This window comes from Ranitomeya imitator, chromosome 4 (assembly GCF_032444005.1).
Source record: "Ranitomeya imitator isolate aRanImi1 chromosome 4, aRanImi1.pri, whole genome shotgun sequence".
Taxonomy (NCBI): Eukaryota; Metazoa; Chordata; class Amphibia; order Anura; family Dendrobatidae; genus Ranitomeya; species Ranitomeya imitator.
The window spans coordinates 688249204-688276439 of record NC_091285.1 but is presented as its reverse complement, the minus strand read 5'-3'; the positions used below and the strand labels follow the sequence as shown (position 1 = coordinate 688276439).

At 45.9% G+C, this 27236-nt stretch overlaps 1 protein-coding gene across 4 annotated transcripts in view; it reads right to left on the bottom strand.

Moving 5' to 3' along the window:
• CHD3 (chromodomain helicase DNA binding protein 3) overlaps nt 1-26382 on the bottom strand; it is a 73952-nt gene extending 47570 nt beyond the window's left edge. For 2 of the 4 annotated variants that reach the window (XM_069767414.1, XM_069767416.1), the window contains exon 1: nt 25973-26368. In XM_069767414.1, the coding sequence (XP_069623515.1) occupies nt 25973-26258 (286 nt within the window). In that variant the 5' untranslated portion in view covers nt 26259-26368. Of the gene's footprint in view, nt 1-25972 lie in introns of all 4 variants that reach the window. The other 2 variants (XM_069767417.1, XM_069767415.1) reach the window with 2 other exon arrangements.
• Between the last annotated feature and the right edge of the window lie 854 nt (nt 26383-27236).

The window sequence follows — 27236 nt, the reverse complement described above, 5'->3', positions numbered from 1 at the left end:
AGCTAAGACACAACTGAAAATTAGCCATAGAGCGTGCATCGGGAAAAATTATTGAAAATGAAGGATACAAGTCATATAATGGCAAGTACAAGTGATACACAGAGACATGTCTGTTTGTGTGAAGTATGGGTAACCCCTTAGAAGAAAGGCTTCACTCACTAGCTCAGAGACAATTTGAAAATTAGAGAAAAAGTCTGAAGAGAGGAAAGTCACTTATTTTCCTCCCTCCTGAAGTCATCCTCCTTTCTGGAAAAAAAATACCTCAAATCCTCAAGACGGACTACACAGTCTATTTTACTCTTTTATGGACATATGAGAGAGGAAGAACGACGAGGAGCAGAGTGAGAAAACAGGCCCAGGCAGATCCTGCTGTAGTTAGAGACTGATTTCGCTTTTCAGAGAGATGTACTCACAGCAACACACCTCAGTTCTCCGATATACTATACTCGTATGTGGCGCTCCAGGGTCCTGGTCATCAAAGTGTTATTGCTTTCCTCCCGGGGAGAGTGATGCTACGTTTGGAGGCAAGGAAGGATAACTGTATCCAGGTACCACAAACATGCAACGCATTTCACACTCCAGGCCACCAAGGGGAGCTTTTGATCCTATTTACTAGGTGACTCCCCATAAATATATAACTGGTAGTCTGTAGGGGAGGTTAGTTAGTTCCTGACAGAGCTCCAGACAGGAGGTCTATTAGTTAGTTCCAGACATCAGTCAGAGGAGGACAGAGGGTCCACGGAGCTGTGCATGCCCTAAGAGCTGCAGCTACCAGAAAGAGACATTTTTGAAGGCCGATTTGTATTGCAGTGAGCGTGAAGGAAAGCAAAGCACGGAAGAGGATACCAGAAGGGGACAGCCCCGAGCAGGCTGCCTCCTTCTGAGGCGCAGATAACCGGTAGCCGGAACACCAAGGTAGTAAGGACCTCTATGCCTTACTTCAGAGACCGGCAGGACAGCTAATTGCACGTTTCCTGTCCGCACCTACATCCAGGAGGCACGGTGACACCCCACAGAGCCGGGTTATCTAAGAGACCCTATAATCAGGCTCAAGTCACCAGTCATATGGGTTTTGTCCTATCCTATACGAGGGACAGAAAGAGAGAGGAACACCACATCTGTGAGAACCTTACGAGAGGCTTAGCAGTAAGGGACTACACCACTACAGGACAAGGGAAGGCTATTGATTTCCACCTGGACAAGGGGACGCCTAACTTGCCTCCAAACAGGCCGGACCCTGCCTGTCCTGTGATCTGGTGCCCTGGACTGTGGCTGCTGAAGACTTCAGTAAACGAGGTAAAGAGACTACAACCCTGTGTCCTCGTTCTTCACTGCACCTCTCACCATTCTACCATCTATACACTGGGTAGCCCTGGGGATATACTTCACCTGTGGGAAGGTATACCATCTAGCTGCCATAACAACAACCCAGCGGACCCCTTAAAGCAGCGTCGGTCCCCACTGACCGAATACCACAGGTGGTGTCACGAACACAAACTTTATCCCTTTAAAGACCTTTCCCTTTTACTTGGACATCCCAGGGCCACGGACTGGGTCAGCCACCGTGACATTCACCCTGTGAACCGCAGGACCCAGTTCCGAGTACCCACTTGCCCTGACGGGGTGCTCCACATACATGCTGCCACTGCTGATTTTACACATTTACGACACAGAGACAGGGGAACAGGAACCTCTAATTTCTGTGTATGCAGTAGTGTATTGGAAACACCATAACAGATGGTCTCCACCCACTAACTCAGAGACAACTGAAAATTAGAGACAAAGGTGGCAGAGGGGAAAAACTAACAGAAATGCATCACGTAAGTCATATAATGGCTAACACATGTGCTACATAGAGACAGGAGAGTAGGAATCCTTCCATCTCTGGCTTTGTGGTGTATGGGTAACCCCTTAGCCGGAAGCCTCTACTCACTAGCTCAGAGACAGCTGAAAATTAGTGATAGAGTCTTTATAGGGAAAAACTGTCAAAAAAGTGATATAAGTAATATAAAGGCCAGAAATAATGTTATTTCTCATACACACACGACAACTTCTCCCTCTTTCTACTGAGACCAGATTTGTTCTTCATTGGCTATCCATGTCTGAAAAACATCCATTGAATATGGACTGGGGCCTCGTAGAGAAGACCTAAAATAATATCGAGCCAGTGTCCCAACAGAGGACATGTCCATGGCACCATCTGTGGTCTGGGAAGCCTAATGATGTATCTGTGGAGCAATCTTAGCTGATCATAGGCTCCCAGTGTCCCATTGTAGTTTATTCTTAGCCGTCATGTTATAATAATTAAAAAAAATAAATCTGTGGCTAATTGCTGGGTAGAAGGATTACCAGGGAGTATTATACTTGCAAATTAAGCAGTCACACATAACTCATTACATCTGAGCTGAGACGTGTGCATTGTGTCAGCCAAATTGGCTATAAGTATTCTCCAGGCGCCGACAACGAGATGGATGACACTTGCAGAACGCGGAGAAAGAAACTCTTAAAGTGCAACTCCAACTACAATTACCACATTGTTTTTTAAGTTGGAAATCCGGTATTTTGGGGTCGGAGAACCATATGCAGTTCACAACCACGGAAAAAAGAATTTGATAAAATTCTGGCTATTTGCAGACGCCACTAGGGGGAGCTTTGTGCTTCCTGTAGACAGATTTCTTAGTGTGTTCTCTCGGAGATATAGTAATCTGTACGTTGTGCTTGCTCCCCCTAGTGGTGGCTGCAGACACACAGAATTGTATAATTTATTTCTATGGCTGAGTGATGGGAATTATAGCATTTTTGGGGGAATACGGGAACTCGTCACTGGATTTATTTCCATCCGAAATTAGAAAGTTGTTGACCAGCGGCAAGAGATCAGGAAATCCCATCATTCAAGAATGCAAAAACTCAAAGTGACATCTTATGACAACTACTATGATGGGATAGGGGGTCTCTATAGCAAACGTCACCAACAGCTAAAAAGGCCTATGCGTGTCCCTTTCTCTTCCTCAACCCTCATTTTTTTCACATTGCCTGTCAACAAGCTCACATATCCCGTAAAAAAAAAAAAAATCTGCAGAAATGAAAAAAAAAAAACAACATAAATTAGGATGCAATAAAAAAAATACACATCACAGGGCGCTGCTGCTGCCGCTTTCCTCCATCTGTTGTATCTTAATTGCTTTTTAATTTTTAAGACACTATTTTAATGTATAAGGAAAATCTGATTGATTTTCATCCTGATAAAGGCGAAGAATTAGCAGGAATCAAACATAAGCCAGCATCGCACATAATGTCCATAGGTGCTGACCGCTAGATTTCAGCTGTCTGAGAAGCAGCAACGAGGGCGTTATACAGCAGTGCTGAGCTATATAGCTGAGAATCCAGCGCTGGGATAACATTATAAATAATTGTAATTAATGATTTTATTTTTATAGCGCTGACATTCTGCAACACTTCTGTCAGGGCTCAAACTCAGCAGCTCTTCCCTCTGAGCTATTCAGCTCGCTGGACAGTTCCTTGCTAACCCAGATACTAGTACCTGTGTTTTCTTGATTGTCTCCACCCTAAGTTCCTTATAGTCTCCACCCCAAGTTCCTGATTGTCTCAACCCGGTGATCTCCTGATTGAACACCCTACTTAAACCTGGCAGTGCACCTCCTTTCTTGCGAGATAATTGAACTACCAGCCTCTAGTCTAGCTTCTTTCCACCTGCTGCTTATCCTCAAGATTATACTGCTGCTCCTGTGTACCGATCCCTGGCTATTGCTGACTATGCAACCGGCTGATCCTTTAACTATACTGCTTCTTCTGTGTAACGACTTCTGGCTATTCCTGACTACACAACCTGCTTATCCTCCTAAATATACTGCTTCTCCTGTGTCCCGACTTCTGGCTATTCCTGACTACACAACCTGCTTATCCACCTAAATATACTGCTTCTCCTGTGTACCAACTTCTGGCTATTCCTGACTACACAACCTGCTTATCCTCCTATCTATACTGCTTCTCCTGTGTACCAACTTCTGGCTATTCCTGAATACACAACCTGCTTATCCTCCTAAATATACTGCTTCTCCTGTGTACCGACTTCTGGCTATATCCTGACTACACAGCCTGCTTATCCTCCTATCTATACTGCTTCTCCTGTGTACCAACTTCTGGCTATTCCTGACTACACAGCCTGCTTATCCTCCGAAATATACTGCTTCTCCTGTGTACCGACTTCTGGCTATATCCTGACTACACAGCCTGCTTATCCTCCTAAATATACTGCTTCTCCTGTGTACCGACTTCTGGCTATATCCTGACTACACAACCGGCTTATCCTCCTAACTATACTGCTTCTCCTGTGTACCGACTTCTGGCTATTCCTGACTACACAACCTGCTTATCCACCTAAATATACTGCTTCTACTGTGTACCAACTTCTGGCTATTCCTGACTACACAACCTGCTTATCCTCCTATCTATACTGCTTCTCCTGTGTACCAACTTCTGGCTATTCCTGAATACACAACCTGCTTATCCTCCTAAATATACTGCTTCTCCTGTGTACCGACTTCTGGCTATATCCTGACTACACAGCCTGCTTATCCTCCTATCTATACTGCTTCTCCTGTGTACCAACTTCTGGCTACTCCTGACTACACAGCCTGCTTATCCTCCGAAATATACTGCTTCTCCTGTGTACCGACTTCTGGCTATATCCTGACTACACAGCCTGCTTATCCTCCTAAATATACTGCTTCTCCTGTGTACCGACTTCTGGCTATATCCTGACTACACAACCGGCTTATCCTCCTAACTATACTGCTTCTCCTGTGTACCGACTTCTGGCTATTCCTGACTACACAACCGGCTTATCCTCCTAACTATACTGCTTCTCCTGTGTACCGACTTCTGGCTATTCCTGACTACACAACCGGCTTATCCTCCTAACTATACTGCTTCTCCTGTGTACCAACTTCTGGCTATTCCTGACTACACAACCTGCTTATCCTCCTAACTATAGTGCTTCTCCTGTGTACTGACTTCTGGCTATTCCTGACTACACAATCTGCTTATCTTCCTAACTATACTGCTTCTCCTGTGTACTGACTTCTGGCTATATCCTGACTACACAGCCTGCTTATCCTCCTAAATATACTGCTTCTCCTGTGTACTGACTTCTGGCTATTCCTGACTACACAGCCTGCTTATCCTCCTAACTATAGTGCTTCTCCTGTGTACTGACTTCTGGCTATTCCTGACTACACAGCCTGCTTATCCTCCTAAATATACTGCTTCTCCTGTGTACCAACTTCTGGCTATTCCTGACTACACAACCAGCTTATCCTCCTAACTATACTGCTTCTCCTGTGTACCAACTTCTGGCTATTCCTGACTACACAACCTGCTTATCCTCCTAAATATACTGCTTCTCCCGTGTACTGACTTCTGGCTATTCCTGACTACACAATCTGCTTATCCTCCTAACTATACTGCTTCTCCCGTCTACTGACTTCTGGCTATTCCTGACTACACAACCTGCTTATCCTCCTAAATATACTGCTTCTCCTGTGTACTGACTTCTGGCTATATCCTGACTACACAATCTGCTTATCCTCCTAACTGTACTGCTTCTCCTGTATACCAACTTCTGGCTATTCCTGACTACACAACCTGCTTATCCTCCTAAATATACTGCTTCTCCCGTCTACTGACTTCTGGCTATTCCTGACTACACAACCTGCTTATCCTCCTAAATATACTGCTTCTCCCGTCTACTGACTTCTGGCTATTCCTGACTACACAATCTGCTTATCCTCCTAAATATACTGCTCCTGTGTACTGACTTCTGGCTATATCCTGACTACACAACCTGCTTATCCTCCTAAATATATTGCTTCTCCTGTGTACTGACTTCTGGCTATATCCTGACTACACAACCTGCTTATCCTCCTAAATATACTGCTTCTCCTATGTACCGACTTCGGGCTATTCCTGACTACACTACCTGCTGGTATTGCCCCTAGTGGTTGCAATAATATTACTCCAACTCAGGTCAGTCTATAACAACTTTACAGTTCAAACAATTACTAGAAAGCACAGTAAAGTCACAATACAGCAGTATTGAACAGTGTAGCTGTGAAAAAGCTTACTAGAAAGCAGAGCAGCACTGATCAGCGTAACTGTAAATTCAGGAATGAAATGAGATAAAATGCTCCATAAAAATCAGCAGCAGCATGAAGGACATTATCCAGCAGTGCTAAGCCGTGTAGCTGTGAATCCAGCACTGGGGTAAGATTATTAATCATTTTAATTAATAATTCTATTTTATAGAGCTGACACATTCTGCAGCAATTTACAATTCAAACACTTAATAGAAAGTAGCACAGTAAAGTCAGTATATAGCAGTACTGAACAGTGTAGCTATGAATTGAGCACTAAGGTAAAATAATAACACTTACTACAAAGCACAGCAGCACCGATAAATGTATATGTAAATCCAGCAATAGATTTATAAAAAAATGCATAAAAAGGTACCACACAAACTAAAAAAGAAGCTTCATCATCTCTGAGTATGTCTCTTATTCTGCAGCTTACTCTGCAGTTGCTCCTTACTCTCACTCTCCTCTCCATAGACTTCTATGGGCATATAACTTGACCACTGAGTTGTAGAGTCGTATCTCCTTCTACTCTCAAGCAGTATTTTTACAGTATTTCAAAGTAAAAAGACAAGAGAATGAAGAGTGCCGGTTGCTTTCTATGATCTACTCTACTCAAACACCTTCTCACCACGGTCATATGCCTGGCAACCCTATACTAGTGATCAGTGGAAGTTCCAGCTTTGAGGACCACAGGGAATTTTGTACCATGCTGAATGAACTTGGATAAATCATCAAGATCTTCTGCTGGCAGCTTCCTTTGTAATTCACAACCAACCACTTACGAGATATGCTTGATGGAAGACAAATCTGGAGTCACTGCAGGCCATGGTAGCACGTTTAGGTTACGCAAGCTGCTCATGATAGCACAATCAATATGTGGCCTGGTCATTGATGTGTTGAAAAACAGCTCCTTGGACACTTTAGAAAAAGAGGCCACAGAACTAATTCCACAACCCAATCAATGTAAAGCCAAGCTGATAGGGTATTGGGAATCAAAACTAGAGGCGTCTGGATACTGTACATTATGCTATACCACGCCACCATGATCCTGGGAATAGGACCAGTGTGATGTTCCCCCGTGAAGGTGTTCCTCTGACCTCAAGGTACACCAGAGATCTCAAAGGCTATTTTGCAGAGGAAGATGGCAATGGAGGCTGGAATGGAGGATAACCCTCAGCAACGAGTCCTGGGAGATTGGCCTGTAGACCACGTGGGACGCCAAGAAGAGGCCTTCACAAGGGATAGTCATTGTCCTACTCCTGGGATTATGTTGTGGTGAGCCATCATGTACACTAGCTGGACCACTCCAATCTTCATATCAGATGCACTAACAGTTCGGGGCTACATTGAATTGGTCATGAAACCAGAGGTTCGGACATTTCTCCAAAGTTTCCCAGAAGTTGTTTTTAAAAACGACACTGCATGTTCCTGGTGCTACTGTGAGCAGCAACCATGGCCTAAACATGCTACCATGACCTGCAACGTCTCCGGACTTGTATCCCATTGAGCACATCTTGGACATCATTGGTCGGTGATTACTCAGGAGCTGCCAGCAGTGGATTTTGATGATTTGTCCAGGACAGCAAGGAGAACCTTCCTCAGATGACCATTAATAACTTCACTGAGAGCAGCCGAAGCTGGAAATTCGGGGATTTCTGCACGTGATGCTCAAACTCAATAGATGGGAGTAATAAAGGGACCTCAAACACACCGGACGTTATGGGACAAAGGAAATGGAAGCCCAATAACCAATGGTCCCCATAAGGGGATGGATTGGAAAAAAGAGAAGTACAAACTGGAATATAGGAAAGTCAAAGGGATAGAGGGCAAGACACAGCGGACAGAACAAGGACCAAGATAATCACAACTTTACTAGTGGATGATGGAAAATGGGGCATCAAGTTGGGTTTCTCTCTTTGGCCCCTATGTTGGCCATTTGTTAGGCAATATTTGAACCTAGTTTGATGACTGGTATGAAGACCAGCATGTGCATACAGAGATCCATCTGCATATTTCTTGCAAAAAAATAGGATTTTACAAGAAGGAAGGCGGAAAACCATGAACAAAAAAAATAAATCATGCAAATAGAAAATTCCAAACAATTGCCAAAGAGAAATACGAAGAGAAAATTTACCCACTGGGCACCACCAAGACCCTAATAGCAGGAAGAATCTGCGGGATCTCGTAGTTCGCTGTAACTACGTAAATTAGGATTAAAGGGGCATCATGATGGTTCCCTGCGCCATCTGCACAGCTTCATGTTCTAGTACCTGGATCACCGAGGTGTCCGCAGTCCAAACACCTGATTAAGTTCAGTGTCTTCCTATAAAGCGGGTCTGGTAGAAAGGAGACTAAGACTGGAAAATACCGCGGCTTACAAAGAAATAATAAATCGATAACTTCGGAGAAACATACAGATGCTTGACTATCCTCAGCAAGAGGTTACATCTGGCACGTGGTGAAGTTTTAATTCTAGAGACAGTATAGGACCGACCCGATTGGGGAACACCTTGTCACGGTGGGATGGATTTTATTATTATTTTTTAATCAAAAGCAGTGTTATTAGATGTACTATTGCTTTTTACTCATTTACAGGTGAGTAGACCTCCAATTTTATAGACTTCACTTGGAATCTTGGCAACTGACAAATCTAATGACGTGTCAGAAAGTGTCGTGTCGTAGACTTTAAGGTAATCTGTCAGCACATTTTTGCTATGTAATCTGAGAGCAGCATGATCTAGGGGCAGAGACTCTGATTCCAGGGATATATCAGTGGCTATTTCAATATGATCAGTGTTTTATCAGCAGGAGATTATCATTACAGGACTACATGTCTTGTGCCTCCTAGTCCTGCTTCTCTCTGTAGCTCCACCCCATCTTCTCTGATTTGACAGCTTTCTGTCAACATACAGTATACACAGAAAGCTGCCAATCAGGGTGGTGGGTGGGATTATACAGGGCTCAGTATTCGGAGCTTAAAGGAACCTGTCAGCGGGACTGTGCACAGTAACCTACAGTGTCAGGTTGGTGCTGTTGTAATGGAGCCACCCTGACAGTGTCTGTAGTTTACGGAGCACAATCCTGCTGACAGGTTCCCTTTAGATAAAGGACATTGTGTAACAAACCAATGACCAGACCCCACCAGGCAACATCTTACCCCCAACTGGATCCCATGGTTACCCAAGTTCAATAGAAGCATAGAACATCTATATACTGATAGGCTCTGTTAACTTCAGCAAAGTCGGAGGTTTGTCTCAGGAGTACACCTTGAAGTAAAATTCCGACAGAAGGTTGCAGCATAGGTCAATGTATGTATTGGCATATGGTAACTATTGACTCAAATTGTTAAAAGGAAAAACAAAAAACCCAAAAAGGAGCATACTGGAGAGGTCTTATACGCTAAAAAATAAGATATGCTCTACACATGCCGGTAGGACATTCTTGGCTTATGTTGAGTGCATGAGAAATTGGGGCCATTCATCAGGGAATATTCCTGAAACGTTAAATTGGGCCAAGAATTATCTGATACCGATTGTTCCCAGGTTTGATGGACTGATGAAATGAGAACGATTCTGGACAGAGCAGGTGGATGGGTCGGGGCTGGATCAGTACCGGGCACAGACCTCCATTTCCCCTCAGACAACAGCGAGGTGGAGGTGGGCACCACTATGGCCTGGGATTATTACAGAAGAGCTAGTTCTAGTTTTCGGGTTGAAGATGGACTCAAATCAACTCTTAAACCTCCTGTCGGTGATTAGAAGACACTTTCTTCCGGCAGTGGAGCAGGGAAATATCTGCATCTTTCAAGAAAACCAGGATTGTTCTGAAGGACAAGGCTCCATCGCAGCATCAAAGTCTCCACTGCTTGGTACCAGGAAAGGCCATAACGATGAAGAATAATGACGACCACTTCCTCATCGGACCTAAACCCTAGTGAGAACTTGTGAGCTCATCGTACACGGGAGATTTCCGGTGAAGGAGAACAGTCACCTCTCTGATCAGTGTCTGGGAGGCTGTGGTTGGTGCTGCCCATAAAGAACCCGACAGAATCCATGAATGGAGCTTAGAAGAGGTTGTCCACTAATTTATCATTGATGCAATGTCTGATCTATCGGGGTCGGAAACCTGGCCAGCTGTTCCTGATGCCGGCGGCGGCTGCTGGCCGGAACTACTCAATCGTGGAGCTGCTCCATGTTCTGATAGTGGCTACGGCAGGGTACTACACATCCGCCTCCTATTGATTTAAATACCAGTCTGAGATTAACGGCTGACCCTAAGGATAAGAAATCAATATTGTGATATCAGAAAACCCCTTTAAGTATTTCTGTAGGAATCACGCTCTAGACGTCTGCCACACTTAAATGTTAATTGGTTTCTTGTGTGATCTCAGACATCCTCTCTTTTCATTGCCCTTCCCCCCTCTGACCAAATAATCATATGATCTAGTGAACTGACATGATCCAAAATGAAAATGAACACTATACTGAAAGAAGGCGCCGACTACATGTTTTCATCTGGACCTATCCTTCACCAAAAAACATTTTAGTGACAAACCTGCTAACTACCTGCTTGCTCAGAGCGGCCACTGATTACTACTGCCAGTGGTTCTGCTTCTTCACGTCAACAGAGCAGCTCTTCCTCTTCTGGGCTGCTGCTGATGTCATGCTGATTGACATCCGGCTCCCTGCAGGTTAGGCAGCGGGGAGCCAACTATCAATCAGCATGATATTGGCAGTTCCGCTCCGTCAACAGAGCAAAAGCCGCTGTCAACATGACGGTAGCGGGAGTTGCTCTGTGCCGGCAGAGATCGGACCAGGATAAATAGTTAGCAACTACCTGCCTGTTACTATTAGGCCCATAGTGAAAAATTAAAGTAACTCCTATAAGCCTCATTTAGATGTCCACGAAACTTGGTCCGAGCACATACCGCGATGCACAGCCTGTCCATGGGTCTCCTGACCTGAATTCATGAAAAAGGGCACCTGGCTTAAGATGGTTATCCAAGTTCTACTTGGTTGGCATAAGTTAGGTTACAATCATAATTTTTGCAGTTGGAGTATATAGGTGACAAATGACACTGTGCCTATAGTCATAGGAGATCTACTGTACATTACTCGACTTGCACTATTAATGCAGAGTGAATGGACTCTAAAGCTCCGATTCATTAAAATATTTATCCGGGACTTTTATTACTTTTGGGAATGAGGCTAAGAACTTACAGGCAGGCAGTTGCTTTGTACCTGCCTGTGCCGGCCGGCGCCAATCTCTGCAATCTCGGAGCGGTCACAGACCGCTCCTGCTGGCGATTCTCCTGCTTCTGTTGATGTAACGTCAACAAAGCAGCGTATTCTCTTTTGCTTTGTCAATGAGACTTCACTGCCGATGTCGTGATGATTCACAGCCAGCTACTCGCTACCTAACTGCGGGGAGCAGGCTGTCAATCAGCACGACGTCGGCAGTGATGGCCCGTAGGCAGAGAGCGAAAGCAAAGACGTTGCTTTGTCAACGACCGATGAAATGAAGTAAAGGAATCACCAACTGACATCGTCCCTGGGCAGAACAGGCAGGTAGTTAGTGACTACATGGGAATAAGTTCTTAGCCCCATACACAAAAATAATAAAAGTCTTGGATTCGCCAGTGTTAGGTGAAGTTTTCCACTGATTTTTGTACACTGCATTTTTTTTGTGCAACGTCGTACAGTTCCAGTATGGTGTATGGAATTCATAGAAACCTCATGCCCACTGGGATTTTTTTGTTTTACCCTAAATAAACTGACCCGTGGTGCGTGTTTTAAATCTGTGACATGTCAATTTTTCTTGCAGCTACACTGAGTTTTATGTGCAGGGTTTACCAATTGAATGGCATTATATGCGGAAAATCTGCAGGAAAAAAATTCATGTCTTTTCAGAATGTTTGTGCTAAAATTGCATATAATCCGCAAGTAACTTTATCAATAAAATGTTGTCAATGCCAAGCACCAGGAAAAAACGCATGTACAAAAAAAAAAAAAAGTAACCTAATTTACATAATAGATGCAGAAAATCTGCAACATAGCGGCAGACCACGCGGCCGCTATGGGGTCAGCTGAGGGCCTCGTCACCGACCACCCCAACTCCCTCTGCTTGGTTCCCTGCGGCACCTCTCTGAATGTCCATCTGAGTGACTTCGCGCATTAGATCGCGTCTCCGATTCAGACAGAGCCTCAGTCTGCACAGCGCACTGACCGGAGCAGTCATCAGGCGAATGGCGGAAGGAGACAAGTTTCTATTTTTTTTTTATTCTTCATACTCATTAGTTGTGGGGGGCATTATACTGTGTGTTGCACGGGTGCTGCAGGACAGTCCAGCAGTGTGTGGAGGTCCTCAACAGTGTTGGAGGCAGTGGGGGCCCTCATACTGAGTGGGAGGCTGTGGGTCCCCCTCATATTGCCTGTGAGGGACATCACATTGTGTGTGGGGGCCCTCATACTGTGTGAGGGGCTGTGGGGGCCACCTTGCTCTCTTAATAGTTATAGGAGTCACATCATACCCCATAGGGGTCACCAACCTAGGGACAGAGTGTCCCCGATAGGTTTGCCTTAGAGGTATTGGCAGGAGAGGTTGAGGAGACGCCAGCGATTCCCGAGCTGAAAGTGTCCCCTGGTAAGTCCGGAACAGCTCAGCTCCAGGATCCCACTCTGACAAGGGCACGGGAAAGAGTAATCGAGGTAGATGGGGTGGCTCAGCAACCGGGAGCGAAGACCATGTTCCCATGTATGGCGATCAACCAGGAGCTATTGTACAGGGTTGATAAAATCTGGGATGAGGTGGTAGAACAACTGGTAGTGCCCCAATCCTACCGTCAGGCGGTGCTCAACATGGCTCACACCCACATGCTGGGAAGGCACTTGGGGAACAAAAAGACACAGCAGCACATTCTGTGGCATTTATTTTGGCCTGGGGTCTACGCAGAGGTCCAGAGGTACTGTGAAACATGTCCGGAGTGCCAACTAACCTCACCCATCGTGAACTACCAGAGTCCATTGGTAACTCTGCCCATCATAGAGGTACCTTTTGAACGGATTGAGATGGATCTGGTGGGTCCGATGGTGGCCCAGGGCGGATTTTACTAACACATATTAGTAGTTGTAGACTACGCCAACCGGTACCCGGACGCCATTCCACTTTGGCACACCTCAGCTAAGCTTTTCGCCTGGGAGTTGTTTGCCATGTTCTGTCGCCTTGGGCTACCGAAGGAAATCCTCACTGATCAGGGGACTCCTTTCATGTCCAAGCTGACGAAGGAAATCTGCAAGCTTCTAAAAATAAAACAGTTGTGCACATCAGTATATCACCCTCAGACAGACGGATTAGTTGAGCGATTCAACAAAACCATCAAATCCATGTTGAAGAATTTAGTCTCCAAGGATGGAAGGGATTGGGACATGTTGCCCTACTTGATGTTCGCCATTCGCGAGGTACCGCAGGCTTCCACGGGATTTTCACCCTTTGAGCTACTGTATGGCAGGCATTCTAGGCATCTGCTGGATGTAGCCAAAGAGACTTGGCAACAGGAACCTACACAACATAAGAGGGTCATTGAGCACGTGGCCAATATGCAGGACCGAATTGGAGCAGTCACGACCATAGTAAAAGAGCATTTGGTGGATGCTCAGGCAGCGAAGAGCCGCGTATATAACAAAAAGGCCACGGTTAAGGCCCCTTCACATTAAGCGACGCTGCAGCGATACCGACAACGATCCGGATCGCTGCAGCGTCGCTGTTTGGTCGCTGGAGAGCTGTCACACAGACCGCTCTCCAGCGACCAACGATGCCGGTAACAAGGGTAAACATCGGGTAACTAAGCGCAGGGCCGCGCTTAGTAACCCGATGTTTACCCTGGTTACCATCCTAAAAGTAAAAAAAAACAAACAGTACATACTTACCTACAGCCGTCTGTCCTCCAGCGCTGTGCTCTGCTCTCCTCCTGTACTGTCTGTGTGAGCACAGCGGCCGGAAAGCAGAGCGGTGACGTCACCGCTCTGCTTTCCGGCTGACCGACGCTCGCAGCCAGTACAGGAGGAGAGCAGAGCACAGCGCTGGAGGACAGACGGCTGTAGGTAAGTATGTACTGTTTGTTTTTCTTTACTTTTAGGATGGTAACCAGGGTAAACATCGGGTTACTAAGCGCGGCCCTGCGCTTAGTTACCCGATGTTTACCCTGGTTACCAGTGAAGACATCGCTGGATCGGTGTCACACACGCCGATCCAGCGATGTCAGGAGGAGTCCAGCGACGAAATAAAGTTCTGGACTTTATTCAGCGACCAACGATCTCCCAGCAGGGGCCTGATCGTTGGTCGCTGTCACACATAACGATTTCATTAACGATATCGTTGCTACGTCACAAAATGCAACGATATCGTTAACAATATCGTTATGTGTGAAGGTACCTTTAGATCCGGTGTTGGTTTTGGTGCCCCCCAACGAAAGCAAGCTTATGGCCAAGTGGCAAGGACCATATGAAGTTCCGGAAAAAGTGGGGAAAGTAAACTAATGAGTTTACTAGCCTGGGAAAGGGAAACCTGAACAGTTATATCACGTTAATCTGTTGAAGGCGTGGAAGGACTGGAGTGTATGTTTATGGATGTGACTCCACACATGTCATCTGGGGACCCTTCGATATCGGCCTGGACGGAGGCCGAAGGAGAGGTAGAGATAGGAGACACCCTCTCAAAACAACAGCGATGAGAGTTGCAAAAGAATACGGATGTATTCTTGGGACCACCCGGTCGTACCTCTGTCATCCAGCATGACATTGTCACCGAGCCTCACGTAAGGGTACGAATGAAACCGTACCTGGTGCCAAGGTCCGGAGACAAGCCATTGCGAGTGAGGCAAGACAAATGCTCCAGCTGGGAGTAACTGAGGAATCCGAGAGTGTCCGGGCTAGCCCAATTGCGCTAATCCCGAAGCCGGATGTATCATTACAGTTCTGTAATGCCTTCCATAAATTAAATGAGGTTTGACCTTTACTCAATGCCCTGGGTGAATGAGCTGATCGAGCGACTGGGTCAGGCCCAGTACTTTACCACGCTCGATCTGACCAAGGGTTATTGAAATCGGCAAAGGAAAAGACTGCCTTCATAACACCGGAGGGTCTGTACCACTATGGCGTACTGCCCTTTGGACTGCATGGGTCCCAGCCACGTTCCAAAGGTTGATGGACATAGTGCTGGAACCCAGTCGAAAGTATGCGTCACTTGGATGACATCATCATCTTTAGTACTGACTGGCATACCCACTTGTCCCAGGTGCAAGAGGTAGTAGATTCGCTCAGAGCCACGTGCTTGACAGCGAATCTCAAAAAATGTGCAGTAGGGCTCGAGGAAGCCCGATACTTGGGATACATGATCGGCCGTGGGGTCATCATACCCCACAAAAACAAAATCGAGGCTATTCAGAACTGGCCCTGACCTGTCACCATCAAACAGGTGATATTAATAGAGGTTTGTACCTAATTTTTCAGGGAGAACAACACCCCTAACCAATCTCCTCATGGGTAAGAAGTTGGTCATGGTTCAGTGGAGCCCCCAGGCAGAGGAAGCGCACCAATATATGAAGGTGGTGCTGTGCAGACAGCCTGTCCTCATTAGCCCCAACTTCCAGAAATGCTTCATCGTACAGATGGATGCCTCTAACGTGGGCCTAGGATCGGTCCTGTCACAGGAGGTGAACGGGGAGGAACATCCGGTCACCTACCTAAGTAGTGAACTTACCCCGGCCAAGAAAAATTATAGTGTAGTAGAGAAGGAGTGCCTCGCCATTAAGTGGGCCTTTGAGTCCCTACGCTATTATTTACCTGGTTGACTGTTTCACTTGGTGACAGATCAACCTCCTTTAGTATGGATGAGGAATGCCAAGGTGAGGAATGCTCTGGTCACCAGATGGTTCCTGTCCCTGCAAAATTTTAATTTCACCGTTGAACATCGGGCGGGAAAGTCACAGGGAAATGCGGATGCCCTGTCTCAGGCCCCCTGTATGGTTACAAAAGTTCAACCCCCCCAAGTTTGAACAGAGGGGGGGGGGGGTATGTGAGGCACTGACCAGTGTCATATGCGAGGGTCGCTATGTGTCCTCCAGGATGCACAAAGAAGCGTATTGAGGCCGCGGGAGTGCATTGCTGTCACAGGCATAGCTGTGATTGCAATGCAAAATAAAAGTAAGTGTTGGTCTTGGGCAAGTTATTTGTCCAAGGCAGATGTAGGAAAACCTGCCATGGGCTTTTTTTTTTTTTAAACAGACTACAGGATGGTAGTCGGGCGTCCGTTTCCTCCTGGCCAGGTCTTCCATGTTGCCTACGACCACAGGTTCCTTGTAAAAACCCTGCAGCAGAGGGTTGGGTTGGTCAGTTTTGGTTTTGCAAGTGTGTAGAGCAGGAGGTCCTGCAGAGCTCAATCAGTGTGAAGCCACACAGAGCCAAGCGGAGCCAAAAGGCCTGGCACCACTCAGCGTACACGGCGGTGCAGTCTCCCATGGCAACCGGTCCCAGACTATCATGTTTCCCGGCTGAGATCCGGAGGATATTGCGTGCTGTTTACGTTGTGAGGTTTTGGACATTAAATTATGTTTACTTTGAACTTTCCTGGGTCACTTCCTGTCTGTCACACTACACCAACCCCGCTGCACTACACATCATATTGTGTATAGTGGGCTGTGGGGCCATCATGCTGTGTATAACGAAGCTGTGGGGGCCATCATAATGTGTGTGAGGACTCTCATACTGCCTGTGGGGGCTTTGATCATCATACTGTGTGTTGTGGCCATCATACTGCCAGTGGGGGCTGTGAAACCATCATTTTCTGTGTGGGGGCCCTCATACTCACTGTGGGGGATTTTGTGTCATATTGTGCGTAGACGGCTGCAGGGCCCTCATGCTGTGTATAATGAGGCTGTGGGGGCCATCATACTGTGTGTGGGGGCCCTCATACTCACTGTGGGGGATTTTGTGTCATATTGTGCGTAGACGGCTGCAGGGCCCTCATGCTGTGTATAATGAGGCTGTGGGGGCCATCATACTGTATGTGGAGGCCCTCATACTCACTGTGGGGGATTTTGTGTCATATTGTGCGTAGACGGCTGCAGGGCCCTCATGCTGTGTATAATGAGGCTGTGGGGGCCATCATACTGTGTGTGGGGGCCCTCATACTCACTGTGGGGGATTTTGTGTCATATTGTGCGTAGACGGCTGCAGGGCCCTCATGCTGTGTATAATGAGGCTGTGGGGGCCATCATACTGTATGTGGAGGCCCTCATACTCACTGTGGGGGATTTGGTGTCATATTGCGCGTAGACGGCTGCGGGGCCCTCATGCTGTGTATAATGAGGCTGTGGGGGCCATAATACTGTGTGTGGGATCCCTCATACTCACTGTGGGGGATTTGGTGTCATATTGTGCGTAGACGGCTGCGGGGCCCTCATGCTGTGTATAATGAGGCTGTGGGGGCCATCATACTGTGTGTGGGGGCCCTCATACTCACTGTGGGGGATTTGGTGTCATATTGTGCGTAGACGGCTGCAGGGCCCTCATGCTGTGTATAATGAGGCTGTGGGGGCCATCATACTGTATGTGGAGGCCCTCATACTCACTGTGGGGGATTTGGTGTCATATTGCGCGTAGACGGCTGCGGGGCCCTCATGCTGTGTATAATGAGGCTGTGGGGGCCATAATACTGTGTGTGGGGGCCCTCATACTCACTGTGGGGGATTTGGTGTCATATTGTGCGTAGACGGCTGCGGGGCCCTCATGCTGTGTATAATGAGGCTGTGGGGGCCATCATACTGTGTGTGGGGGCCCTCATACTCACTGTGGGGGATTTGGTGTCATATTGTGCGTAGACGGCTGCAGGGCCCTCATGCTGTGTATAATGAGGCTGTGGGGGCCATCATACTGTGTGTGGGGGCCCTCATACTCACTGTGGGGGATTTGGTGTCATATTGTGCGTAGACGGCTGCAGGGCCCTCATGCTGTGTATAATGAGGCTGTGGGGGCCATCATACTGTATGTGGGGGCCATCATACTCACTGTGGGGGATTTGGTGTCATATTGTGCGTAGACGGCTGCGGGGCCCTCATGCTGTGTATAATGAGGCTGTGGGGGCCATCATACTGTGTGTGATGACCCTCATACTACCTGTGGGGGATTTTGTGTCATCATGTTGTGTATATGAGGCTGTGTCATGCTGCGTGGGGGAACTTTAGGGGTATCATGCTGTGAAAGATATACTGTGCTGGGTTAATGTGGCAAGCATCACAAGGGGAAGGGGGGACCAGTTAGAACTTTTGCTATTGGGCCCTGTGATTTCTATGTAGGTCACTGCCTACAAGACCCTCATATTGGTTACTATATTTATCATGGTTCAGTACCTGACACGTCAGGCCTTGTACATTCAGCTTTGCGTTTCCTTTCATGCATATTTAAAATCTCCCGCCGTACATTCCTCAAGAGCACATAAATCTGAGGCTTGCAATGGAAAGGTCTGGCAGTGATTATGAAATGCTGGTGGAACCCTGGGGAAGAAGAATGAGGTCTGTAATAAAAATTGAGGGGGTCGAGGTATCGGCTGAAAACCACACTGAGGTATCACACGCAGTATCCGAAAACAATCCCCGATTCCAAAAGACAGTGCCCGGCCGTAATCTAGAGATCTACACAGACCACAAAAGGTTAATAAATTCTGCTGTGGAGCCTCTACAAGACTGATGACAAGTGTTGTCTACAGACCACAGCAATAACATAAACCAACTGCAGCAAAAGCAATACTACACGTTCCAGGCAAATGAAATCTGAAGGATACGGAGCTATAAGGCAGCACCTCCTGGTCTGCTGCCAATATTGTTGAGACAGAACACGCCCAAACAAATTTTGCAAAATGGATACCGAAAGAAAAAAAAAAACAAAGCAACTTGATGCATTTGATTAGGAAACCTCAGGGAGTGTCTATGAATTATTATAAAACAATGCCCTCGAGAGTAGGAAGATCGCAAAGGCAAAATTAAAGTGAGCAGGTAATTGTAGGCTAACGGCAATTATCTTATGTATCTTGTGAATATTTTTTTTATTGCTTTTTGTATTGATTCCAGTTTATAAAATGTTGAAAAAAAAAACAGCAGTGGTAGTTTACATAAATACAAAATGAAGAATTTAAGTGGACTAATAAAATCCTTAAAAACATAAAAATTATTCAAACTAACCATCAACAGAGCGATGATACAACAGTATTAGGCCGTGCTCGGATGTCCATAATGCAGCTGCAGTACCTGGACCTCCTGGGGGTCCGACTGACCAAGACTTAATATAAGACCAGTTTCACGAGTCCGACATTCAAGGACTGAGACGTACGGACCGGCCGCGGAGCTCCACACCAAAACTAAAAAACCTCGTAGAGTGAGGCTGTTAAAGCTCTGGACCAAGAAAGAAAAGCAGGGGAACCGAGCAGCGTAAGGGCAATAGTACGAGCATTACAGCATTCTGGGTGGCTGGGGTCTAATGAGAAATCAAAGGCATATATCAGGGAATGCCCCCGAAATAAATCTCCGATGGAACCAAGAAAGAGATAAGGACAAAGCCTTATACAGTCAACGGGGCCTGTTACATCAATCTCACAACCAAGTGATTAGCTGCGGGGCTCACATGACATAACAATGTCATGACATTTATAAATAAATAATAATAATAATTGAACATCCAAAGAAAAAAGAAAAGGTGGCACTCACCAAACGATGTATTAAAAAGCCTTTCGGGCTGCAGGTAAAACGAAAGGGGGAACCGGATGTATGATACCTGGACCCGTTGAAGCGCATCCTGCGCGAAACGGCCGTCGTCCGGTTCACTCCCTGCACCCTCTCGTTTTACCTGCAGCCCGAAAGGCATGTCCTTACTCCGATATATGGAAGAATAAAGGATTTTTAATACATCGCTTGGTGAGTGCCACCTTTTCTATTTTCTTTGGATGTTCAATACGAATTACTGTTTGGTAGAGCACCACAGCACGATTGTATTCCACCGTTGGTCCGATTGCCATGAAATATTTTGATTGTTGCAGTAAATTGCTCACTTGAAGGCCATCTAAAACCACCTATCCTGGTGCCGTCATACTTTCTTCTTTTTATATGGATAATAATAATAATAATAATAATAATAATAATAATAATAATAATAATGACAACCCTGGGAGACCCGGCGCCGGAGGTGAATACAGTTTTTTGGGAAAAAATAAAGAGCCGGAACCTAGTCGTCCCCAACTTCACAACCCTGTGATCGTTGCGACATCTGTTATGAACAGAAGTCAAGACACAGACGTGCAGTCAGGCAGTGTTATGGGTCATTAGGTGAGTAAAATGACATTATATATTTGCCTTGAAGGGGTTGTCCACTACTCGGACAACTCTTTCTCAATTAATATATTCCCCCTTGTAAAACAAAAACAGCCTTTACTCACCTCCGGCGCCGGGTCTCCCATGACGTTGTTATGTCACATCAGCCCTGCATCCGATCAGTGCCCACTTCACTATCTCTTCCTTTGGACAAAACAGCCTATCAGAAAAAGTGAGAGCTGCCGCTGCTCTGACTTCCATTGGATGTCAGTTACGTCTAAAGTAATTTCTCTGCAGGGCTCACATGACACAACGTCATGAGAGCCCTGGGAGACCCGGCCCCGGAGGAGGGTACAGGCTGTTTATATTTTACATGGGGGAATATAATAACTGAAAAAGGGTTGTCCAAGTAGTGGAAACACCTTTATTAATAATAACACTACTTTCATATTGTGTTAAAACATTTCTGCCTGCTGTGGACCTACATTATATCAGACAAAATCATTTGCTCCCTGCACCTGACGAAGGTCAAAAACATGTTTTATTTTTCTCCACTGGGTATATGACAATTATGTTTTTTTTTTTCTATATGGAATAGGAGAGAACGCAATTCCATACAGATGATGGTATACTTTTTTATGGACGAAGGAAGCCACTGTATGCCTATATTGCACAACCATCACTTATGAATTGAGAAAGTGTACCTCTAAGGCCGGCGTCACACTTGCGAGTGCAATGCGAGAAACTCACGCCAGTCTCTCGCCTCAATACCCGACACTGCCGCCGGCACTCGGGACCGGAGCGTGTGGTACATGTATGTATTTCTATGCAGCTGAACGCTCCGGTCCAAACCGCCGACGGCACTGCCGGGTATTGATGCACAAGTTTCTAGCATTACACTCGCAAGTGTGACCCCGGCCTAAAGCTAAGTTCCCACAATGATTATTTGGTGCGTTTTTGAAGATAACTATTTTCGCTGTGCAAAAAAACACAGCACATTACAGTTTTGAAATCAGCAACATGTTAATTTCTCACGTGGTAAATTAGCGTTTTATTTGTGGATTTTCCCCATAGACTTGAATGAGATGAGTAAAATCCGCAGGTAAAAATCACGTATCTGTGCGGAAACACACTAAGGCTACGTTCACATTAGCGTTGCGTCGGGCGCAGCCGCGGCGACGCATGCGTCATGCGCCCCTATATTTAACATGGGGGCGCATGGACATGCGTTGTCTTGCGTTTTGTGACGCATGCGTCATTTTTGGGGCAAGTGTCAGGGCGCAGAGGACGCTGCAAGTTGCATTTTTTTGCGTCCAAAATCAAGCCAAAAAAGGACACATGCGTCACAAAGCAATGCGTTTTTGCATGCGTTTTGCGTTGCGTCGCCGACGCAACACACAACAACGCAAATTTGAACGTAGCCTAAAAACCCATGCTTTTACACGTGCTGTGTTTTTTGCGGCCCGTTTTTGCGGGCCGTATTGCCACAATTTTCATGGTCTGCCGCAATAACGGACCGCAAAAACTTGCAGGATCGCCATTTTTCTGGTTTCCAATACTATGGACAAAGTATTAGAAAAAAAAACGGCGTTTCGCAACACCGGAAGTCATGGTGCACAGCAAAAACAAGCTTCCGTTGTTTTTGCGGCCTAAATGATTTTCAATGGGGGCCATGTCCGTAAGCCGTGAAAAAGAATGAGCAGGCTCGATATCTTTTCACAGCCGTAAATACGGCCCTCACAGCCATATAGCGTTCCGTGGAATTATTGCGGCTCGTTTTTGCGGCCCCATAGAAATCTATTGGGGCCGCAAAAACGGGACGCAAAACCACGTCAAGTGTAAAAGAAGCCTAATAGGCACATAACTTTATCAATTAAGTTTAATCAAAACTTATTAACAGGATGTATCCAAAACAGTGAATCTTTATTTAAAACATGGCTAACCAAAAAAGAAAGACAAAAACACCAGCATAAGGCCGGTTTCACATGTCAGTGGCTCCGGTACGTGAGGTGACAGTTTCCTCACATACCGTAGACACTGACTCACGTAGACACATTGAAATCAATGTGTCTCTGCACGTCAGCGTGTTTTCACGGACCGTGTGTCCGTGTGCAAAACACGGAGACATGTCAGTGTTCGTGGGAGCGCACGGATTACATGGACCCATTAAAGTCAATGGGTCCGTGTAAAACACGGACGCTGTCCGTGTGCAGTCCGTGTGCCGTGCAGGAGACAGCGCTACAGTAAGCGCTGTCCCCCCCATGTGGTGCTGAAGCCGCCATTCATATCTTCTCTCCAGCAGCATTCGCTGGAAAGAAGATATGAAAAATCCTCTTTTTTTTTTTAAATAAAGATCCCGGTCCCCGACCCCCCTCTCACCCCCTGTGCGCCCGCCCGCTGTTAATAAAATACTCACCCGACTCCCTCGCAGCGTCCTGTCCTCACCGCAGCTGTATGAGCGGTCACGTGGTGCCGCCCATTACAGTCATGAATATGCGGCTCCACCTCCCATAGGGGTGGAGCTGCATATTCATGACTGTAATGGGCGGCACCACGTGACCGCTCATACAGGAGAAGCTGCGGGAGGACAGGATGCTGCGAGGGAGCCGGGTGAGTATTTTATTAACAGCGGGCGGGCGCACAGGGGGTGGGAGGGGGGTGGGGACAGGGATCTTTATTTAAAACACAAAAAAAAAAAAAAAAGGATTTTTCATATCTTCTTTCCAGCGAACGCTGCTGGAGAGAAGATATGATTGGCGGCTTCAGCACCAGATGCAGGGGACAGCGCTTATCTCTAGCGCTGTCTCCTGCACGCTCCGTGTGGTACCCAGGCGGCACACGTGTGCCGCACGTGTGCCACTTGGATGGCCTACGTGAGCTCACGGACACTGATAACTCCGGTACCGATTTTTTTCGGTACCGGAATTATCTGGACATATGAGACTGGCCTAAAAAGGCGATAAAAACACATGTAAAAAAAACTTTGCACTAAAAACAATAAAAAAAATTATGAAAATATTTTAATTTAGCTAGTAGGTGAAGAAATGCTCCAACCACAGTAAATACTCATCGTTGGACCCTAGCCTAAGGGTACGTTAACACAGTGCAATTTTTAAGTACATTTCATGCATTTTTTTACGCATTTAATTGTATGGGTAAAAAGAGCACTAACAAAACTAAAAAAAAAAAATGCACTGCAAGTCAAAGAACACAAGAAAAAAAGATTTTAGAAACACTGCATTTTTTCAGCATGAAAAAAACGCTACGTTTGAACAAGCTCTAACAAGGACAGCAAAACACAGTGTAAAAAGACCCTAATGCTGCATGTAGTGATGCCTAACTGAACCAGAGATAACAGTTTATGGTTACGGGCATCCGGCTCTTTGTTTGGTGATGTGGATTATCCGGCTCACCAAAAAGAGACGGATCTTTTAGATCCCGTAAAGATCATAGTTGTCCGACACCTTCAGCTACTGATCACCGTCATTTTACCCTTCGTTCACGGTAGGGACCTGGCTCCTTATGCCCAATCTGTTGCGAGCTGACTCTTTATGTCCAATCTGCCTTGAGACGGCTCCTTATGCCGATCTGTCACAAGCCATCTCTATATGCCCAATTTGTGCCGAGACGTCTCTTTATGCCTGATCTGTCACGAACTGAATCTCTTTATGCTCGATTTGTCGCGAACCGAGTCCTTATGCTTGATCTATCATAAATGATCCACACTAACGCGTTTCGCGATGTTTTTCTAATGAAATCACTAACGCGTTTCAAAATTTTTCTTTCGAGCTACACTAACACGTTTCATGATATCGTGTTTTCTAATGACCAGTCACAAACACATTTCGCAATATTTTTTGTTTCGACCCACACTAACACGTTTCGCGATATCATGTTTTTCTAATGACCAGTCACTAACGCGTTTTGCGATAATTTTTTTCTTTTGACCCACATTAACACGTCTCATGATGTCGTGTTTTCTAATGACCAGTCACTAACGCATTTCACGATATATTATTTTTGTTTCGACCCGCACTAACACATTTCACGATATGTTTTTCTAATGACCCACACTAATGCATTTTGCGATAAATTTTTTTGTTTGGACCCACACTACACGTTTCGCGATATCGTGTTTTGTAATGACCAGTCACTAACGCATTTCACAATTATTTTTTTGTTTTGACCCGCACTAACACATTTCACGATATCATGTTTTTCTAATGATCCACACTAATGCATTTCGCGATTATTTTTTTGTTTTGACCCACAATACACGTTTCGCAATATCGTGTTTTCTAATGACCAGTCACTAACACGTTTAACGATAATTTTTTTCTTTTGACCCACACTAACACATTTCGCGATATTGTTTTCTCTAGACCAGTCACTAACGCATTTCACGATATTTTTTTGTTTCGACCCGCACTAACACGTTTCGCGATATCGTGTTTTTCTAATGACCAGTCACTAACGCATTTCACGATTTTTTGTTTCGACCCGTACTAACACATTTCACAATATCATGTTTTTCTAATGACCCACACTAATGCATTTCGCGATAATTTTTTTGCTTTGACACACACTACACGTTTCGCGATATCGTGTTTTCTAATGACCAGTCACTAACACGTTTCACGATAATTTTTTTCCTTTGACCCACACTAACACGTTTGTTTTCTAATCGCCAGTCACTAACGCGTTTTGCGGTTATAACATGTTTTTCTAAGGGGCGACCGTGCCCAAATCATTTTTTGTTTTATTTTCGGAAAATCGTGACCCGACAGCGATTTACGACGAGTTAGCGATACCTTTCACGGGGCTCATGAAAAGTACAATTCTTCACAATCAGAGCCGTAGGATTACGGTTGCGTCCTCCAGCTGCCATTACGGTTTCAGAACCGCACTCTTGCCAGTATAAGACGACGAGGAACGTCGAATTGAGCGCCGCCGTCTGACAGAATACGACAATTTATCGTATTTTACACCGTTCTAAATCCATCGCGAGTAGTGCTACCTTTTATCGAACCACGCGTAGTAATTCTGACAGAAAAATTCCCACCTAACCCTCGCTTTATCATTTGTAGCCACCAGGAAGCTCGCAGGCAGTGAAATTGACACCGGACTGGTCACGCAGCCGATAACACACTTATGACATGCCAAGAAAATGGCGGGAACACGCTGTGGTGTCACTCTATTTAAAGGTGACAGGACAAGACCACACCACTGGGAGGAGGAGGAGGGGGGTGAGGTGGACACAGGGGGGCTGACGTCACCAAGTCAAACAATACGGGGACACTCGGCTCCAGTCCCCCCCGCCACCCCTCCCTAGGTGGATGCAGTGAGACCGTCCAACGGTTAATGCGGTGGGGATAAGCAATAGAGGGGGGACTTGAAGCCGCCCCCGTGTTCAAGTCCCCGTCTCCCCCCCCCCTCATCACCCCCCAGCAGGTCGCTCCCTGTTTACCTGCGGCAGCGGCGACGGTTGGCGCGTCGTCGGTTTCAACACTCCCCGGCTCCCTGGAGGACGTTGGCGGGAAAAGAAGGCTGGGGCTATGGCGCCTCGGTGTCGCCTCAGGCTCATCGTCTTCGTTGTCGTCGTCTCTTTCCTCCTCCTCTCCGTCCTCTTCTTCTTCATCATCATCATCATCCTCCTCCTTTTCGCCGTCCCCTTCTTCGGACACGGCCATCTCCTCTTCTTCTCCTTCTTCCTCCTCTTCTTCTCCTTCGTCCCTCAGCGGGAAGGAGGACATCGGCCGCCCGCTTTTTTTTTTTTTTTCTCCCTGCTTCTCGCCCGCCTTTTGCCTCCTTACTTGCTTTTTTTCCCCCCTCAAACTTTCCTGACAGGAAAAAAAAAAAAAAACTGCTTTAAATCGGCAAAAATGATCGAAAAAACGACTTCATCCGACGATAATCCAGAAAATTCTCCTCAGAAAAAATCTTCACAAATAATAAAAAAAAAAGAAGGGGGGGGGGGGGAGAGTAAAAAAAAAAAGATTTTTTTTTTTCTTTGTTCCTGTTTTATTTGTGAACCAGCCACCCACAAAAAAAAAATAATAATAAAAAAATCTCTTTCCCCTCCCCTTTAAGAAAGAAACTTAAAGGGGTGTAAAAATATATATCTAGTCAGGAAGTCTTGAGAGAGGGTGGCAGGAAAAAAACAAAAAAAATCTGTGGTAAAAAAGAATCGGGGATTTTATTTTTATTCAGATCAAATAAGGAAAGTTGACAGGGAACCAAGATGGCCGCCCCTTCAATTATTATATGTAAAGTTAAAAAAAAAAATAATAAAATGAGGCTGTGTGAGATATTTATAAACCTTCCTCATCCCTCCCCCACCTGAATCACACAGCAGCTACTCCCCCTTTTTTATTAAGACCATTTCTATTATACACAGCAGCCTCTCTCTGGTGAAAGAGCTGCACAAAATGGCTGGGGGGGGGGGGGGGGGGGGAGAGAAGAGAGAGGAGAAGTGGCACAAAACATATATATATATAAAAAAGAAATATATAGATGTAGGATATGATAGGCATATAATAATCCCGGGGTGGGGCTACGTCAGAGTCAGGCCAGACAGATGTAAATGTGCAGGCAGAGAAGAAAAAGAAGAGGAAGAAGGGGGGGGGGAAGTGTCGAAGAAAAAAAAAAACATTACTAAAATACATAAAAATCCGGCAGACGAAGGTGAAGCTGATTCTTTTCGTTTTTTTTTTTCTCTCTGTTTAGACGTG